Source organism: Pelophylax lessonae (genome assembly GCF_965119305.1).
Source record: "Pelophylax lessonae genome assembly, chromosome: 10".
In the NCBI taxonomy this organism is placed as follows: Eukaryota; Metazoa; Chordata; class Amphibia; order Anura; family Ranidae; genus Pelophylax; species Pelophylax lessonae.
The window spans coordinates 241,318,957-241,340,016 of NC_138777.1; the positions used below are offsets into that span (position 1 = coordinate 241,318,957).

A 21,060-nucleotide genomic window follows, 5' to 3' on the forward strand; every position below is an offset into this window, starting at 1 on the left:
TTTCCTGCGTTGTGATAAGAAGACCATTTATTGTGAATGGGTCACAACGCACCACAGACGCTGCACACCGCATCATCCCACACCTCGCTCACCCCCGGGCTCTGCAATGCGTTGATCCTTACGGTGCCATTCAAAATAGACAACAAAATAACTCCCCGTATTGGAGAACTCGCTGCTGTGCGTTTCCAATCATGTGCGGTAAATTGTACTTTTTACCCGGTGTGCAGCCTTCCATGTTTCCATCCGTGTGTTTTACTGTATTGTGTAGGAATGTCATTCCTGATGAAGAGCCGTATACCCGCGCCCTACCGTGTGTTGCGCACATTCCATATACCCACGCGTTACCGCATGTGGCGCACATACTGTATACCCGCCCCTCATCACGTGTTGTGCACATATCTTCTACCCGCCCCTCACTGTGTGTTGCACACATACCATATACCCACGTGGTACCGCATGTGGCGCACATACCATATATCCACGCAGTACAGTGTGTGGCATCAGATTGTACAGATTGTAAGGTGTGTGTTGCAGTGGTAATTTTGGCATCAAATTTTGGTTTAGCTTGTCTGAATAAAATGCCATTTTAGTTTTAGTCCCATTTTAGTCATCTGCAATTGTTTCAGTTTTAGTCAACTAAAATCGAATGTGTTTAGTTAAATTGTAACGCATTATTTAAGCATTTCTCTAGAATTTCCAAACTCATTATATACTCCTGGAGTAAAAAAAAGGTTTGAAAAAACTCACAGGTACAGATATAGCCACTCTGGATGGTGGTCTGAGGAGGTCTGTAATGCTGCACAGTGCTCTGGATGGCGGTCTGAGGAGGCCTGTAATGCACACAGTGCTCTGGATGGTGGTCTGAGGAGGCCTGTAAAGCTGCACAGTGCTCTGGATGGTTGTCTGAGGAAACCTGTAATGCACAGTGCTCTGGATGGAGGTCTGAGGAGGCCTGTAATGCACACAGTGCTCTGGATGCCGGTGGTCTGAGGAGGCCTGTAATGCACACAGTGCTCTGGATGCCGGTGGTCTGAGGAGGCCTGTAATGCTGCACAGTGCTCTGGATGGTGGTCTGAGGAGGCCTGTAATGCTGCACCGTGCTCTGGATGACGGTCTGAGGAGGCCTGTAATGCACACAGTGCTCTGGATGCCGGTGGTCAGAGGAGGCCTGTAATGCTGCACAGTGCTGTATTGGTGGTGGTCTCAGGTCTGACTGGGATGGCCTGTAATGCACACAGTGCTCTGGATGGAATGTAATGTACACACTCACAGTGGGTGCTCTCTGCTCTGGACAGTCATCGTCGTGAGTGGGACTCTAGTTGGGACTTGGAACGCCTTACCGCAAAAGGAGTCAATCAACCAATTGCTATGTCTCGGAGGTTGGAGGAAACTGGAGTGCCCAGAGAGACCTCTTCCAGCACAGGGCGAGCAACAATACAACGCACATCATAATGTCCAATGACACAAAATGTGAATCTGCTGGAAAAGTGAAATACATTTTCCATCATGCGGCAGAATAACTGGCAGACGATCTGCGGCTCTTTGTTAGAAGATCCTGCCTGCAAGCTGCTGGTGCTTCTAGTTCAGGTGGAGGGCGGCCGGGCCCCAGACCCACTTAAAGTGTCACTAAACCCCCATCATAAAAAAAACAATGAATACATGTCTGCTGCTCTCTATCTCCCCCTTCTGTCCATGTCCCCCTGCTGTCCATGTCCCCGCTGCAGTTGGGGATTTTGCAGCTGTGGTGGCAGCTCTGCACATGCTCAGTGTCAGCGAGTTTCTATGCTGAGCATTTCCTTCCTAATACATCTGAGCAGCCCATGTGACTATAGTCACACATGTGGGCGTATACACAGTGGTAAAGGACAGCCCACTTTCTCCTCCATGCTCACAATGGGGGCGGGATTTTATATGTAGAATAATGGAGGCTTCACCTCCCTCTTATTATAAGACACAGCCAGGAGGGGGCGTGACACAGCCTGTGACTGGCAGAAATTCGCCCACACCCTGGTATTCAAATATATATTTGTATGATTTATAACCTTTTATTGATAATTATTTATTTTTACACTGTATTCCAAAGGCTGTTTTTTATATTGAACATGTGACCAGCAGAGAGGAGGAGAAGCTCCTCCTGCTTATGTTTACCTGCAGACTGGCTGGGAGAGAGCCGGGTCATATGACCGCTGGATATCCATTAGGAAAAAGATACTTGAATTTTTATTTATTATAATGATGACAGTGCGGTCATCCCCATACAGACATAGAAGGGAGAATGGACACGTCAGGGTGTGTTTAGTATCACTTTAGCCTTGAAAAGGCAGAATTTTGGGAGGGGTGGGGGAGGGTGATTTAAACAAACACAATCCAGACAAGGACAGCCATTGTTTGCATGGTGGAAGCTTTGATGGCGGTGAAGTGTTTGGTAAGTCAGGTGACGAGGTCGCGGCTCCTCTCCGGTCTGTGGCCTGCAGGTGCCTCTTGAAGATTGGAGAAGTTTATTTTCCTCTTCAGGTTGCACCGAGGCTTTCAAGGTTGTCACCAAGTTGTCAGATATCTCGGAATGTGGACACCTCTGTGCCATTCTCAGGCCCGCCGCCAGCTGATTCATTCCTCACCTCTGACTATTCCCTCAGCAATTCAAAGTATCTTCAGTGTGTTTGTCTTCAGCCCCCCCCCCCCCCCCCAAGTCAATATGAACAGGTGCCTCAGGGATAGGGTGCTGGGGCCCGGGGGGAACGTGGTGCTGGGGCCGGGGTGAACGTGGTGCTGGAGCCGGGGGGAACGTGGTGCTGGGGCCGGGGTGAACGTGGTGCTGGGGCCCGGGGGGAACGTGGTGCTGGGGCCGGGGGGGAACGTGGTGCTGGGGCCGGGGTGAACGTGGTGCTGGAGCCGGGGTGAACGTGGTGCTGGAGCCGGGGGGAACGTGGTGCTGGGGCCGGGGGAAACGTGGTGCTGGGGCGGACGGAGTAGATGGAGCTGGGGGGGGGGGGACGGAGTAGATGGAGACAGGGGTAGATGGGGACAGGGGTAGATGGGGCCAGAGAGGACCGGAGTAGATAGGTCCAGAGGGGACAGGGGTAGATATGGCCAGAGGGGACCGGATAAGATGGGGACAGGGGAACATGGGGCCAGAGGTAGATGGGGCAAGAGGGGACTGGAGTAGATGGGGCCCGGTGGGGGGTGGGACAAGGTAGATGAGATGGTGCCACGGGGGAATGGAGTAGATGGGGGGGGCGGAGTGCTGGGGCAGACAGAGTAGATGAGGCCAGAGGGGAGTTTGGAGTAGATAGGGGCAGGGGTTTGATGATGGAGTGCTGGGGGCATGGGGGGGGGAGTGGTGGACGGAGTGCTGGGGCCTGGAGGGGGGACGGGGACGCAGTGCTGGGGGCAGGGGGAACGGAAGTCTGGGGCCAGGGGGAAGAGAGCTGGGACCTGGGTGGGGGAATGAAGTGCTGGGGCCGGGGGGGGGGGGGCAGAGTGCTGGGGCCTGGGGGGAGGGGGGGGGGCAGAGTGCTCACTGTGTGAGACCGGCAGCAGTCAGATTTGTATTCCATAGCCAGTCTGCCACTGATATAAACCTCTTATCTGAGCCTCCATGCGGCCCGTCATGCAGACGTGTCGGTGATTCTGCGAGTTTTGGCCGCACACAAACCAGCAGCAGCTAATCAGCCAATTGTCTGCAGCCGTAGCGGAGTGTTGCTGCGTCTTCAGGCAGCGTTTAGCCTCCTCTGAATGCAGCAAACTATCTGCACCCAGGTAGCGGTGTGAACGGAGCCGAATTCTGTTCATGGACTTTCCCCCGATGCTCATTGGCCAAACCTACCTGCTTATCCTAGAGGTGGGGGAGGGCCTCAGCACATACAAATGTGTACAGCATAACGTTCATTCTGAGGACCTTATACACAGATTAGAGGGGGAGGGGGGTCAGTTTAAAGCTTTATACACATGGCTGGAGAAGGGGTATATATCGTATATGGAGTATACAGTCCGCTGTAATGAATGGCTGTACGCTGCGCCCTCTATGAGGGTTTATGTCCGGTATACACGCATGTGCCCCAGCATAGAAGTCTAGACACCGAGCGCTGCATGCAAGACGGCACACCTGTGGGGGAGGTACACCCGTATAGCAGCGTACAATCATCCTATGAGGCAGAATGCTGCACCCGCGGGGGAGGTACACTCGTATAGCAGCGTACAATCATCCTATGCGGCAGAATGCTGCACCCGCGGGGGAGGTACACCCGTATAGCAGCGTACAATCATCCTAAGAGGCAGAATGCTGCACCTGCGGGGGAGGTACACCCGTATAGCAGCGTACAGCCATCCTATGAGGCAGAATGCTGCACCTGCGGGGGAGGTACACCCGTATAGCAGCGTACAGCCATCCTAGAGGCAGAATGCTGCACCCGCGGGGGAGGTACACCGTATACAGCGTACAGTCATCCTATGAGGCAGAATGCTGCACCTGCGGGGGAGGTACACCGTATACAGCGTACAGCCATCCTAGAGGCAGAATGCTGCACCCGCGGGGGAGGTACACCGTATACAGCGTACAGTCATCCTATGAGGCAGAATGCTGCACCCGCGGGGGCGGTACACTCGTATAGCAGCATACAATCATCCAATGAGGCAGAATGCTGCACCCGCGGGGGAGGCACACCCGTATAGCAGCGTACAGTCATCCTATGAGGCAGAATGCTGCACCCGCAGGGGAGGTACAACCGTATAGCAGCGCACAATCATCCTATGAGGCAGAATGCTGCACCCGTGGGGGAGGTACACCCGTATAGCAACATACAGTCATCATATGAGATAGAATGCTGCACCCGCGGGGGAGGTACACCCGTATAGCAGCGTACAGCCATCCTATGAGGCAGAATGCTGCACCCGCGGGGGAGGTACACCCATATAGCAGCGCACAATCATCCTATGAGGCAGAATGCTGCACCCGCGGGGGGGGGTACACCCGTATAGCAGCGTACAGCCATCCTATGAGGCAGAATACTGCACCCGCGGGGGGGGGGGGGGTACACCCGTATAGCAGCGTACAGTCATCCTATGAGGCAGAATGCTGCACCCGCGCGGGGGGGGGTACACCCGTATAGCAGCGTACAGCCATCCTATGAGGCAGAATACTGCACCCGCGGGGGGGGGGGGGGGTACACCCGTATAGCAGCGTACAGTCATCCTATGAGGCAGAATGCTGCACCCGCGGGGGGGGTACACCCGTATAGCAGCGTACAGTCATCCTATGAGGCAGAATGCTGCACCCGCGCGGGGGGGGGGGGTACACCCGTATAGCAGCGTACAGTCATCCTATGAGGCAGAATGCTGCACCCGCGCGGGGGGGGGTACACCCGTATAGCAGCGTACAGTCATCCTATGAGGCAGAATGCTGCACCCGCGGGGGAGGTACACCCGTATAGCAGCGTACAATCATCCTATGAGGCAGAATGCTGCACCCGCGGGGGAGGTACACCCGCATAGCAGCAAACAGCCATCTTATGAGGCAGAATGCTGCACCCGCGGGGGAGGTACACCCGTATAGCAGCGTACAGTCATCCTATGAGGCAGAATGCTGCACCCGCAGGGGAGGTACAACCGTATAGCAGCGCACAATCATCCTATGAGGCAGAATGCTGCACCCGTGGGGGAGGTACACCCGTATAGCAACATACAGTCATCCTATGAGGCAGAATGCTGCACCCGCGGGGGAGGTACACCCGTATAGCAGCGTACAGCCATCCTATGAGGCAGAATGCTGCACCCGCGGGGGAGGTACACCCATATAGCAGCGCACAATCATCCTATGAGGCAGAATGCTGCACCCGCGGGGGGGGGGGGGGTACACCCGTATAGCAGCGTACAGTCATCCTATGAGGCAGAATGCTGCACCCGCGCGGGGGGGGGGTACACCCGTATAGCAGCGTACAGCCATCCTATGAGGCAGAATACTGCACCCGCGGGGGGGGGGGGGGGTACACCCGTATAGCAGCGTACAGCCATCCTATGAGGCAGAATACTGCACCCGCGGGGGAGGTACACCCGTATAGCAGCATACAGTCATCCTATGAGGCAGAATGCTGCACCCGCGGGGGAGGTACACCCGTATAGCAGCGTACAGTCATCCTATGAGGCAGAATGCTGCACACGCGGGGGGTACACTGGTATAGCAGCGTACAGTCATCCTATGAGACAGAATGCTGCACCCGCGGGGGAGGTACACCCGTATAGCAGCGTACAATCATCCTATGAGGCAGAATGCTGCACCCGCGGGGGAGGTACACCTGTATAGCAGCATACAGTCATCCTATGAGACAGAATGCTGCACCCGCGGGGAGGTACACCTGTATAGCAGCATACAGTCATCCTATGAGGCAGAATGCTGCACCCGCGGGGGAGGTACAGCCGTATAGCAGCGTACAATCATCCTATGAGGCAGAATGCTGCACCCGCGGGGGAGGTACACCTGTATAGCAGCATACAGTCATCCTATGAGACAGAATGCTGCACCCGCGGGGAGGTACACCTGTATAGCAGCATACAGTCATCCTATGAGGCAGAATGCTGCACCCGCGGGGGAGGTACAGCCGTATAGCAGCGTACAATCATCCTATGAGGCAGAATGCTGCACCCGCGGGGGAGGTACACCCGTATAGCAGCGTACAGCCATCCTATGAGGCAGAACGCTGCACCCGCGGGGGAGGTACACCCGTATAGAAGAGTACAGCCATCCTATGAGGCAGAATGCTGCACCCGCGGGGGAGGTACACCCGTATAGCAGCGTACAGTCATCCTATGAGGCAGAATGCTGCACCCGCGGGGGAGGTACACCCGTATAGCAGCATACAATCATCCTATGAGGCAGAATGCTGCACCCGCGGGGGAGGTACACCCGTATAGCAGCGTACAGCCATCCTATGAGGCAGAATACTGCACCCGCGGGGGGGGGGGGGGGTACACCCGTATAGCAGCGTACAGCCATCCTATGAGGCAGAATACTGCACCCGCGGGGGAGGTACACCCGTATAGCAGCATACAGTCATCCTATGAGGCAGAATGCTGCACACGCGGGGGGTACACTGGTATAGCAGCGTACAGTCATCCTATGAGACAGAATGCTGCACCCGCGGGGGAGGTACACCCGTATAGCAGCGTACAATCATCCTATGAGGCAGAATGCTGCACCCGCGGGGGAGGTACACCTGTATAGCAGCATACAGTCATCCTATGAGACAGAATGCTGCACCCGCGGGGAGGTACACCTGTATAGCAGCATACAGTCATCCTATGAGGCAGAATGCTGCACCCGCGGGGGGGGGGGGTACACCCGTATAGCAGCGTACAGTCATCCTATGAGACAGAATGCTGCACCCGCGGGGAGGTACACCCGTATAGCAGCGTACAATCATCCTATGAGGCAGAATGCTGCACCCGCGGGGGAGGTACCCCCGTATAGCAGCGTACAGCCATCCTATGAGGCAGAATGCTGCACCCGCGGGGGAGGTACACCCGTATAGAAGAGTACAGCCATCCTATGAGGCAGAATGCTGCACCCGCGGGGGAGGTACACCCGTATAGCAGCGTACAGTCATCCTATGAGGCAGAATGCTGCACCCGCGGGGGAGGTACACCCGTATAGCAGCGTACAATCATCCTATGAGGCAGAATGCTGCACCCGCGGGGGAGGTACACCCGTATAGCAGCGTACAATCATCCTATGAGGCAGAATGCTGCACCCGCGGGGGAGGTACACCCGTATAGCAGCATACAGTCATCCTATGAGGCAGAATGCTGCACCCGCGGGGGAGGTACACCCGTATAGCAGCGTACAATCATCCTATGAGGCAGAATGCTGCACCCGCGGGGGAGGTACACCCGTATAGCAGCATACAGTCATCCTATGAGACAGAATGCTGCACCCGCGGGGAGGTACACCTGTATAGCAGCATACAGTCATCCTATGAGGCAGAATGCTGCACCCGCGGGGGGGGGGGGTACACCCGTATAGCAGCGTACAGTCATCCTATGAGACAGAATGCTGCACCCGCGGGGAGGTACACCCGTATAGCAGCGTACAATCATCCTATGAGGCAGAATGCTGCACCCGCGGGGGAGGTACACCCGTATAGCAGCGTACAGCCATCCTATGAGGCAGAATGCTGCACCCGCGGGGGAGGTACACCCGTATAGAAGAGTACAGCCATCCTATGAGGCAGAATGCTGCACCCGCGGGGGAGGTACACCCGTATAGCAGCATACAATCCTCCTATGAGGCAGAATGCTGCACCCGCGGGGGAGGTACACCCGTATAGCAGCGTACAATCATCCTATGAGGCAGAATGCTGCACACGCGGGGGGTACACTGGTATAGCAGCGTACAGCCATCCTATGAGGCAGAATGCTGCACCTGGGTTCCCTCAGGCTCCGTTCACATTAGCAGGTCTCCAAAGTCGCACAATTTTCACTGGGATTTGGATTTGACTTTTAATGCAATTTTCATTCAACTTTACATTCTATGGATCAAAATCACATCAAAGTAGCGAATTTAAGTCACAGTGATTATAACAGACGCCACTGAGAAGAATAAATCCTGTATAATAATAATGTGCGATTTGTCATGCGACTGATTTCCAAAGTGTGAATGGACTCTTCCCTCCCTATTTAAACTCTGTGCGCCCTCTTGTGGCCGATTCTTTAACTGACTCTTCCCTCTCTATTTACACTCTGTGCGCCCTCTTGTTGCCGATTCTTTGACTGACTCTTCCCTCGCTATTTACACTCTGTGCGCGCTGTGCGCCCTCTTGTGGCCGCGCGGCTTTTCATGGTGCAGCTGATCCACTTCCTCCTGTACAGAGATCATTTTTCTCTACATGATGTATGGGGAGGTGTTTTGTAGTCCACAGCGATCGCTGGTAACTAATAAAAGTATAGCACATGCAGGGAGTGCAAAAGGCGCCTCAGCTCCACAGTTCTGGATCAATATAAATATATTTTTTGCACTTAGCCAACAGATATCCAGAGGGGATATTTACCAAACCTAAAGGAAGCGATGAGAGACGTTCGATGTCGAGGTGTACATACACAGGGAGGGGGTCAGTCGATGTTGGGGTGTACATACACAGGGAGGGGGTCCATCAATGTCGGGGTGTCCATACACGGGGAGGCGGTCAGTCGATGTCGGGGTGTACATACACAGGGAGGGGGTCCATCAATGTCGGGGTGTAAATACACAGGAAGGGGGGTCTGTCGATGTCGGGGTGTCCATACACGGGGAGGCGGTCAGTCCATGTCGGGGTGTACATATATGCGGAGGCGGTCAGTCGATGTCGGGGTGTACATACATAGGGAGGCGGTCCCTCAATGTCGGGGTGTACATACACGGGGAGGCGGTCCGTCCATGTCGGGGTGTACATACACGGGGAGGCGGTCAATCGATGTCGGGTTGTACATACACGGGGAGGCGGTCTGTTGATGTCGGGGTGTACATACACGGGGAGGTGGTCCATCGATGTCGGGGTGTACATACACGGGGGAGGCGGACTGTCGATGTCGGAGTGTACATACACGGGGAGGGGGGTCTGTCGATGTCGGGGTGTACATACACGGGGAGGCGGGCCATTGATGACGGGGTGTACATACACAGGGAGGCGGTCTGTCGATGTTGGGGTGTACATACACGGGGAGGCGGTCTGTCGATGTTGGGGTGTACATACACGGGGAGGCGGTCAGTCGATGTCGGGGTGTACATAGAAGCGGAGGCGGTCAGTCGATGTTGGGGTGTACATACACGGGGAGGCGGTCAGTCGATGTCGGGGTGTACATACACGGGGAGGCGGTCAGTCGATGTCGGGGTGTACATACACGGGGAGGCGGTCCATCAATGTTGGGGTGTACATACACGGGGAGGCGGTCAGTCAATGTCGGGGTGTACATACACACGGAGGCGGTCCATCGATGTCGGGGTGTACATACACGGGGGAGGCGGACTGTCGATGTCGGGGTGTACATACACGGGGAGGCGGTCACTCGATGTCGGGCTGTACATACACGGGGAGGCGGTCAGTCGATGTCGGGGTGTACATATACGGGGAGGCGGTCAGTCGATGTCGGGGTGTACATACACGGGGAGGCGGTCCATCGATGTCGGGGTGTACATCCACGGGGAGGCGGTCAGTCAATGTCGGGTTGTACATACACGGGGAGGCGGTCCGTTGATGTTGGGGTGTACATACACGGAGAGGCGGTCCCTCAATGTCGGGGTGTACATACATGGGGAGGCGGTCAGTCAATGTCGGGGTGTACATACACAGGGAGGCGGTCCGTCTATGTTGGGGTGTACATACACGGGGAGGCGGCCCCTCAATGTCAGGGTGTACATACACAGGGAGGGGGTCTGTCGATGTTGGGGTGTACATACACGGGGAGGCGGTCAGTCAATGTCGGGGTGTACATACATGGGGAGGCGGTCAGTCAATGTCGGGGTGTACATACACAGGGAGGCGGTCCGTCTATGTTGGGGTGTACATACACGGGGAGGCGGCCCCTCAATGTCAGGGTGTACATACACAGGGAGGGGGTCTGTCGATGTCGGGGTGTACATACACGGGGAGGCGGTCCATCGATGTTGGGGTGTACATAGAAGCAGAGGCGGTCCCTCAATGTCAGGGTGTACATACACGGGGAGGAGGTCCATCGATGTCGTGGTGTACATACACAGGGAGGCGGTCCCTCAATGTTGGGGTGTACATACACGGGGAGGCAGTCAGTCGATGTCAGGGTGTACATACACGGGGAGGCGGTTCATCGATGTTGGGGTGTACATACACAGAGAGGCGGTCAGTCGATGTCGGGGTGTACATACACGGAGAGGCGGTCAGTCGATGTCGGGGTGTACATACACGGAGAGGCGGTCAGTCGATGTCGGGGTGTACATACACGCGGAGTCGGTCAGTCGATGTTGGGGTGTACATACACGGAGAGGCGGTCAGTCGATGTCGGGGTGTACATACACGCGGAGGCGGTCAGTCGATGTTGGGGTGTACATATATGGGGAGGCGGCCCCTCAATGTCAGGGTGTACATACACGGGGAGGCGGCCCCTCAATGTCAGGGTGTACATACACGGGGAGGCGGCCCCTCAATGTCAGGGTGTACATACACAGGGAGGCGGTCAGTCGATGTCGGGGTGTACATACACGGGGAGGCGGTCAGTCGATGTCGGGGTGTACATATACGGGGAGGCGGTCCCTCAATGTCGGGGTGTACATACACAGGGAGGCGAAGAGTCGATGTCGGGGTGTACATACACAGGGAGGCGGTCAGTCGATGTCGGGGTGTACATACACAGGGAGGCGAAGAGTCGATGTCGGGGTGTACATACACAGGGAGGCGGTCAGTCGATGTCGGGGTGTACATACACGCGGAGGCGGTCAGTCAATGTCGGGGTGTACATACATGGGGAGGCGGCCCCTCAATGTCAGGGTGTACATACACGGGGAGGCGGTCTGTTGATGTCGGGGTGTACATACACGCGGAGGCGGTCAGTCGATGTCGGGGTGTACATACACGGGGAGGCGGTCTGTTGATGTCGGGGTGTACATACACGCGGAGGCGGTCAGTCGATGTCGGGGTGTACATACACGGGGGAGGCGGTCCCTCAATGTCAGGGTGTACATACACGGGGAGGCGGTCCCTCAATGTCAGGGTGTACATACACGGGGAGGCGGTCCCTCAATGTCAGGGTGTACATACACGGGGAGGCGGTCTGTCGATGTCGGGGTGTACATACACGGAGAGGCGGTCAGTCGATGTCGGGGTGTACATACACGGGGAGGCGGTCAGTCGATGTCGGGGTGTACATACACGGGGAGGCGGTCCATCACTTCACAAGGATCTCATAGTCTCCTTCTTCCTCGGTGGGAGGGGCAGAGGCGGACCTTCAGGCGATATTCCGGAATCTTCATCCAGACGGCGGAAAAGAAAAGACTGCGGGACTCGGTGGAATGAAACTGCATTTTACTGAGAAAAATGGTTTTGCTACAAATACATAATAAATCGTTTTTACTTCCAAAAAACATTTTTTATCATCAAAACTTCTATAATTCAGCATGTCTGCAAAATAAAACGAGGAACAGAGAGACGATGTAAACACGAGACGGACAGACGACACACACATGTGCAACTTCTTCCTTCCCCCGCTCAGCAAAATACACAGGCGGGGGGCAATAAACATCAAACCATTGCATTCTGCCCCTCCCCCAATATCCCCCATACAATAGCGGGGGCTTTAAAGTGACCTATGTGGGTAACAGGGACCGGTCTGTGCGCCGCCCCGCCAGGGTCCGGTACAATAGAATAATAATGGCGGCTTGCATTGCTTGTCCGGGGAAAACACTTTTGGTTACATTAGAAAAAAATAACACAGAAATCAATAAAAAGCGATCCTCTTCCATTCACAAATACAGTCTGACCAATCCCATCAGTGTGACATCACAAGTCCCGCCTCCCATTGTGAAGGATTGTGTGACATCACAAGTCCCCGCCTCCCATTGTGAAGGATTGTGAGACATCACATGTCCCCGCCTCCCATTGTGAAGGATTGTGTGACATCACATGTCCCCGCCTCCCAATGTCCGGCTATTAGTGTGAAGATTGTGTGACCTCACATGTCCCCGCCTCCCAATGTCCGGCTATTAGTGTGAAGATTGTATGACCTCACAAGACCCAGCCTCCCATTGTGAAGGATTGTGTGACCTCACAAGACCCCGCCTCCCATTGTGAAGGATTGTGTGACCTCACAAGACCCCGCCTCCCATTGTGAAGGATTGTGTGACATCACAAGACCCCGCCTCCCATTGTGAAGGATTGTGTGACCTCACAAGACCCCGCCTCCCATTGTGAAGGATTGTGTGACCTCACAAGACCCCGCCTCCCATTGTGAAGGATTGTGTGACATCACAAGACCCCGCCTCCCATTGTGAAGGATTGTGTGCCCTCACAAGACCCCGCCTCCCATTGTGAAGGATTGTGTGACCACACAAGACCCCGCCTCCCATTTTAAAGGATTTTGTGACATCACATGTCCCCGCCTCTCAATGTAAAAGGATTGTGTGACATCACATGTCCCCGCCTCCCAATGTCCGGCCATCAAAAACTGTCTGGAAAGAGAAGAGATTTTCTACAACCCCCAGCGATCAGACCCCAGCGATCAGCGACAGACCCCAGAGATCAGCGACAGACCCCAGCGATCAGCGACAGACCCCAGAGATCAGCGACAGACCCCCAGCGATCAGCGACAGACCCCAGAGATCAGCGACAGACCCCCAGCGATCAGCGACAGACCCCAGAGATCAGCGACAGACCCCCAGAGATCAGCGACAGACCCCCAGAGATCAGCGACAGACCCCAGAGATCAGCGACAGACCCCAGAGATCAGCGACAGACCCCCAGCGATCAGCGACAGACCCCAGAGATCAGCGACAGACCCCCAGAGATCAGCGACAGACCCCCAGAGATCAGCGACAGACCCCCAGAGATCAGCGACAGACCCCCAGAGATCAGCGACAGACCCCCAGCGATCAGACCCCAGCGATCAGCGACAGACCCCAGAGATCAGCGACAGACCCCCAGAGATCAGCGACAGACCCCCAGAGATCAGTGACAGACCCCAGAGATCAGCGACAGACCCCCAGCGATCAGCGACAGACCCCAGAGATCAGCGACAGACCCCAGAGATCAGCGACAGACCCCCAGCGATCAGCGACAGACCCCCAGCGATCAGACCCCAGCGATCGGAGGCCATGCACATTTCCATTGTTTAGTTGAGGTAACAAATCGCTCTTCTACCATCTCTGGACTCTGATTGGCTGGAAGGAGGGAAAAGCTGCTCCAAGATTGTAATTAAATTGTCAAAGTAGAAGTTGTTCCTGGGTGGGGGATGGGGGGGGGGGGCTTTACTTCTCATTCACTTCAATACCCTCCCCCGAGGTCTACCAACAATACAAACCGCGCACATTCAGCCCCCCCCCCCCCGCTATAAGGAACGTGCAACTAAAATCACAATCTACAATAATAAAATCAATCAATCAAAGAATGTAAAAATATAAAAACAGAAATAAAATTGGGGTGTGCCTGGCGGGGAACTGAGGGGGCGGCCATAGAGAACGGACTTCCCTCATCTACAACAATACCAACATGGTGACCCGCACCCCAAACACCCATCAACCCTCCCCTCCCCCCCATCAACCCCCCCCTCCCCCCCATGAGCCGCACCCCAAACACCCATCAACCCCCTCCCCCCCAAATATAAATAATACTGACAGCGGAGAGCTTCTGGTACCTGACCCCCCTCCCCCGCCTTTACAGAGAAAACACTTTGTGGCCTCATTAACATGAAGATCAATGAAGGACCTGAATGAGAAGATCCCCTCCTCTCCTCCCCTCCCCTCTCCTCTTCTCCTCCCCTCCCCTCCCCTCCCCTCTTCTCCTCCCCTCTCCTCTTCTCCTCCCCTCCTCTCCTCTTCTCCTCCCCTCCTCTCCTCTCCTCCCCTCCTCCCCTCCTCTCCTCCCCTCTTCTCCTCCCCTCCTCTCCTCCCCTCTCCTCTTCTCCTCCCCTCCTCTCCTCCTCCCCTCTTCTCCTCCCCTCTTCTCCTCCTATCTCATTTCAGGCACTGCCTTCTTCTGCCTGCAGACCTGCTTATTGTCAGTTAGGATTCTATCTTTGGCTTTTAAATTCACAACAAAGTCTTTCCAGCCTTCCAAACCCCCCCCCCTCCCCCATATTGCACGGCTGGTCTGTACCTGTCAGTAGGTGTTTGCAGCGGCAATTCACTAAGAGACGCCACAGATCGGAGAATCCCCGGAGGGGCGGCATGGCTGGCGGATCACAAACACAATGTGACTATAGAATTTACAGGATGGATGAGCAGTGATCGGACCCCCAACATGCTGAGGACGGGTCCTATCATTAACCCTAAATCTACCACAGAGCTGACCCCGGAGGGAGGCATGGTGACACAACGACTAGTAAGGGTTATAAAGAGTTCTGATTGGCCTGTCTGGGTTATTGCACTTTACTGAATAAGGCTGTCAGTGTTCTTCCAGTGTTCCCATCGGCTTCCTGCAGTGCGGCCTACAAACTGATCCAGTCAGACACCGTATCGGCCCTACTGCTCCGCGCCCCCCCCCCCCCCAGCAGCCCTACTGCGCCGCGCCCCACCCCCCCAGCAGCCCTACTGCACTGCCCCCCCCCCCGGCAGCAGCCCTACTGCGCCGCACCCCCCAGCAGCCCTACTGCGCCGCAGCCCCCCCCCCGGCATCACTACTAGGCCACGCCCCCTCCCAGCAGCCCTACTGCGCTGCGCCCCACATCAGCCCTACTGCTGGGTGTGTTTTATAGTTACAATTCCTTATTCGATTAAAAAAAAAATAAAAAAAACACAACACACACAGGAAATAGAATCCCCGGTACCACAAATGAAGGAGGAATGGTTCAGTCCCCGCCCCTATCCCCGGTACCACAAATGAAGGAAGATGGAATTGTTCAGTCCCCGCCCCCATCCCCAGTACCACAAATGAAGGAGGAATGGTTCAGTCCCCGCCCCTTTTCACAATTGCACTCTATGACATCTTCGGCCTTTTGTTTTTTTTTTGTTTTTTCTTTTGTAATTCTTAAAAGATTCCACCTTACTAATAGTAATAACACTAGTAAAATAAAAGTCATGGGGGGAGGGGGAAGTGATTAGCTAAGTTTTGGAAGGAATGTACAAGCCTCGGCTGCGGTGACACCGAGAAGGGAAAACTTGCGCCTAAAAGGAATCTTCAGTTCTCTGACAGCGAAAGGGCGAGCGCCGCTTGTAATGCCGCTTCCTCATCGATGCTGTAATCCTGCAAAGAACACAAAAACAGGACAATAAATACGACTTCCATTGGTTGGTTTTATCTACAGCTCATCCAATAACATCTCATTCCTAACACAAGACCTGAAACCATGGAAACTGCACCCAGAGGGCAAAGCTGTACCCACACAGACAGCCAGAGGGCAAAGCTGCACCCACATAGCCAGCCAGAGGGCAAAGCTGCACCCACACAGGCAGCCAGAGGGCAAAGCTGCACCCACATAGCCAGCCAGAGGGCAAAGCTGCACCCACACAGTCAGCCAGAGGGCAAAGCTGCACCCACATAGCCAGCCAGAGGGCAAAGCTGCACCCACACAGGCAGCCGAAGGGCAAAGCTGCACCCCCACAGGCAGCCAGAGGGCAAAGCTGCACCCACATAGCCAGCCAGAGGGCAAAGCTGCACCCACACAGGCAGCCAGAGGGCAAAGCTGCACCCACACAGGCAGCCAGAGGGCAAAGCTGCACCCACATAGCCAGCCAGAGGGCAAAGCTGCACCCACACAGGCAGCCAGAGGGCAAAGCTGCACCCACATAGCCAGCCAGAGGGCAAAGCTGCACCCACACAGTCAGCCAGAGGGCAAAGCTGCACCCACATAGCCAGCCAGAGGGCAAAGCTGCACCCACACAGGCAGCCGAAGGGCAAAGCTGCACCCCCACAGGCAGCCAGAGGGCAAAGCTGCACCCACATAGCCAGCCAGAGGGCAAAGCTGCACCCACACAGGCAGCCAGAGGGCAAAGCTGCACCCACACAGGCAGCCAGAGGGCAAAGCTGCACCCACATAGCCAGCCAGAGGGCAAAGCTGCACCCACACAGGCAGCCAGAGGGCAAAGCTGCACCCACATAGTCAGCCAGAGGGCAAAGCTGCACCCACATAGCCAGCCAGAGGGCAAAGCTGCACCCACACAGGCAGCCGAAGGGCAAAGCTGCACCCCCACAGGCAGCCAGAGGGCAAAGCTGCACCCACATAGCCAGCCAGAGGGCAAAGCTGCACCCACACAGGCAGCCAGAGGGCAAAGCTGCACCCACACAGGCAGCCAGAGGGCAAAGCTGCACCCACATAGCCAGCCAGAGGGCAAAGCTGCACCCACACAGCCAGCCAGAGGGCAAAGCTGCACCCACACAGCCAGCCGGAGGGCAAAGCTGCACCCACACAGGCAGCCAGAGAGCAATCTGCACCCACACAGGCAGCCAGAGGGCAATCTGTACCCACATAGGCAGCCAGAGGGCAAAGCTGCACCCACACAGGCAGCCAGAGGGCAAAGCTGCACCCACATAGCCAGCCAGAGGGCAAAGCTGCACCCACACAGCCAGCCAGAGGGCAAAGCTGCACCCACATAGCCAGCCAGAGGGCAAAGCTGCACCCACACAGGCAGTCGAAGGGCAAAGCTGCACCCACACAGGCAGCCAGAGGGCAATCTGTACCCACACAGGCAGCCAGAGGGCAATCTGCACCCAGCCAGAGGGCAAATCTGCACCCACACAGGCAGCCGGAGGGCAAAACTGCACCCACACAGGCAGCCAGAGAGCAATCTGCACCCACACAGGCAGCCAGAGGGCAATCCGCACCCACACAGGCAGCCAGAGGGCAATCTGTAGCCACACAGGCAGCCAGAGGGCAATCTGCACCCAGCCAGAGGGCAAATCTGTACCCACACAGGCAGCCAGAGGGCAATCTGCACCGAGCCAGAGGGCAATCTGTACCCACATAGGCAGCCAGAGGGCAAAGCTTCACTCACACAGGCAGCCAGAGAGCAATCTGCACCCACACAGCCAGCCAGCGGAGCGCGCAGAGTCCGGGGGTGGGGGGGGGCGGAGCGCGCAGAGTCCGGGGGGGGGGGGGGGGGCGGAGCGCGCATGGTCTGGGGGGGGGGGGGGGGACAGGGAGCATGCAGAGTACTTTGTGTTTATATCCCCTCACGGGAAGGATCACCTTTGTGTTTATATCCGGTCACTGGAAGGGTCGCCTTTGTGTTTACGTCCAGTCACGGGAAGGGTCACCTTTGTGTTTATATCCGGTCACAGGGTCACCTTTGTGTTTATATCCCGTCACGGGAAGGGTCGCCTTTGTGTTTATATCCCGTCACGGGAAGGGTCGCCTTTGTGTTTATATCCGGTCACGGGAAGGGTCGCCTTTGTGTTTATATCCGGTCACGGGAAGGGTCGCCTTTGTGTTTATATCCGGTCACGGGAAGGGTCACCTTTGTGTTTATATCCCGTCACGGGAAGGGTCACCTTTGTGTTTATATCCCCTAACGGGAAGGGTCACCTTTGTGTTTATATCCCGTCACGGGAAGGGTCACCTTTGTGTTTATATCCCGTCACGGGAAGGGTCACCTTTGTGTTTATATCCCGTCACAGGAAGGGTCGCCTTTGTGTTTATATCCTGTCACAGGAAGGGTCGCCTTTGTGTTTATATCCCGTCACAGGAAGGGTCGCCTTTGTGTTTATATCCCCTCACGGGAAGGGTCACCTTTGTGTTTATATCCCGTCACGGGAAGGGTCACCTTTGTGTTTATATCCCGTCACAGGAAGGGTCGCCTTTGTGTTTATATCCTGTCACAGGAAGGGTCGCCTTTGTGTTTATATCCTGTCACAGGAAGGGTCACCTTTGTGTTTATATCCCGTCACAGGAAGGGTCACCTTTGTGTTTATATCCCGTCACGGGAAGGGTCACCTTTGTGTTTATATCCTGTCACGGGAAGGGTCACCTTTGTGTTTATATCCCGTCACGGGAAGGGTCACCTTTGTGTTTATATCCCGTCACGGGAAGGGTCACCTTTGTGTTTATATCCCGTCACGGGAAGGGTCACCTTTGTGTTTATATCCCGTCACGGGAAGGGTCACCTTTGTGTTTATATCCCGTCACGGGAAGGGTCGCCTTTGTGTTTATATCCTGTCACGGGAAGGGTCACCTTTGTGTTTATATCCGGTCACGGGAAGGGTCACCTTTGTGTTTATATCCGGTCACAGGGTCACCTTTGTGTTTATATCCTGTCACGGGAAGGGTCACCTTTGTGTTTATATCCCGTCACGGGAAGGGTCGCCTTTGTGTTTATATCCGGTCACGGGAAGGGTCGCCTTTGTGTTTATATCCGGTCACGGGAAGGGTCGCCTTTGTGTTTATATCCGGTCACGGGAAGGGTCGCCTTTGTGTTTATATCCGGTCACGGGAAGGGTCACCTTTGTGTTTATATCCCGTCACGGGAAGGGTCACCTTTGTGTTTATATCCCGTCACGGGAAGGGTCACCTTTGTGTTTATATCCCCTAACGGGAAGGGTCACCTTTGTGTTTATATCCCGTCACGGGAAGGGTCACCTTTGTGTTTATATCCGGTCACGGGAAGGGTCACCTTTGTGTTTATATCCTGTCACGGGGTCGCCTTTGTGTTTATATCCTGTCACGGGAAGGGTCACCTTTGTGTTTATATCCCGTCACAGGAAGGGTCGCCTTTGTGTTTATATCCTGTCACAGGAAGGGTCACCTTTGTGTTTATATCCCGTCACAGGAAGGGTCGCCTTTGTGTTTATATCCTGTCACAGGAAGGGTCGCCTTTGTGTTTATATCCCGTCACAGGAAGGGTCGCCTTTGTGTTTATATCCCCTCACGGGAAGGGTCACCTTTGTGTTTATATCCCCTCACGGGAAGGGTCACCTTTGTGTTTATATCCTGTCACAGGAAGGGTCGCCTTTGTGTTTATATCCTGTCACAGGAAGGGTCACCTTTGTGTTTATATCCCCTCACGGGAAGGGTCGCTTTTCTGTTTATATCCGGTCACGGGAAGGGTCACCTTTGTGTTTACATCCCCTGACGGGAAGGGTCGCCTTTGTGTTTACATCCCCTCACGGGAAGGGTCGCCTTTGTGTTTATATCCCCTCACGGGAAGGGTCACCTTTGTGTTTATATCCTGTCACAGGAAGGGTCGCCTTTGTGTTTATATCCTGTCACAGGAAGGGTCGCCTTTGTGTTTATTTCCGGTCACGGGAAGGGTCACCTTTGTGTTTATATCCTGAAAGAGTGTATCAATGTGCCTTACTGAAATATTATATTGCATAATACATTTCAGCTCATGCCCACTTTCCAATGGAATGTGGCCCCTTGCAATTACATATTAACGAGTCAGACTAACACACCTCATTCATATATCCTTTGACACTTGGCAGTTGTATTTTGCATATAGACGACAGACAACACCTGAACACAATTGACAATTGCCTACATTAACACATCAGACAGCTGAACACAGACGGAGCGCCTTTCCCACAAAACACAATTTTGACAGAGATGTATGGGAACACAAGGGCCTTTTCATGTATTGTTTCTGTGAGATATGTTCTATTGATAAGTTGACCCATGAATTGTAACTGGTTTAAACAGGGTTTTGCCGCCCAAATTTCCTTTAAATGTGTGAGCGAAACTTGAAATAAACTAGATGTGTCTATGCTATGCTTAAGTTGCTATGTGTCGTCGCATCTCCTGGCCAGCAGACGGAGAATTCACAGGGGGAGTTGGGACTGAGGGGTCATAAATCATCTTGTAATTGCCTCCTGACGAGATTGAGCTAACAGTTTGGTGTCAAGAAGTTGGGATCTGCCATAACACAGTATTGGGTGAGTAATTCTATTTTTTATTACCACCCTATACTGTCAGAGCAGATTAACGGTACCCAGTTAGCGCTATTTTTTAGCGCCTCCCAGGAATCTGATATTCCTGAAGAAAATAGGGGTCTGATGCCCCAAAGATAAGAGGGGTCCGATACCCCAGGGTCTGATACCCGGTTACAAAGCAGTACTGTGTGTGATAGTGAATTCTCCCTCTAAACTTTGTATATTTGCTGTATAGACATTTAAGTATATTTTTAGTCGTTATATAAGATTGCATGCCATTGTATAGATGTATGTGGAGATTGTATGTGATATTAAGCTGAGCTTGAAGGTATAAACTTGCCCACCAAGGATAGTTAACAGCAAACCATAAATTGGGTGTATATAAATCTGATTATAAAGACGCAGGAAACCACATAAATTGGAAACTAGGTTTTCCAATAAAGTCTAAATACTGACCTCACCATCCCTATATTTTATATATATATATATATATATATATATATATATATATATATACCTTCAAACTCAGATAATCTCACGTTATATTCTGAGC

The 21,060-nt window shown here is 54.3% G+C and overlaps 1 protein-coding gene across 1 annotated transcript in view; it reads right to left on the reverse strand.

Moving 5' to 3' along the window:
* Positions 1–15,646: 15,646 nt before the first annotated feature.
* RNF166 (ring finger protein 166) overlaps positions 15,647–21,060 on the reverse strand; it is a 39,286-nt gene continuing 33,872 nt past the window's right edge. Inside the window, exon 6 of the mRNA XM_082270588.1 lies at positions 15,647–15,890. Within this exon, the coding sequence (XP_082126714.1) occupies positions 15,825–15,890 (66 nt within the window). The 3' untranslated portion in view covers positions 15,647–15,824. The remainder of the gene's footprint in view (positions 15,891–21,060) is intronic.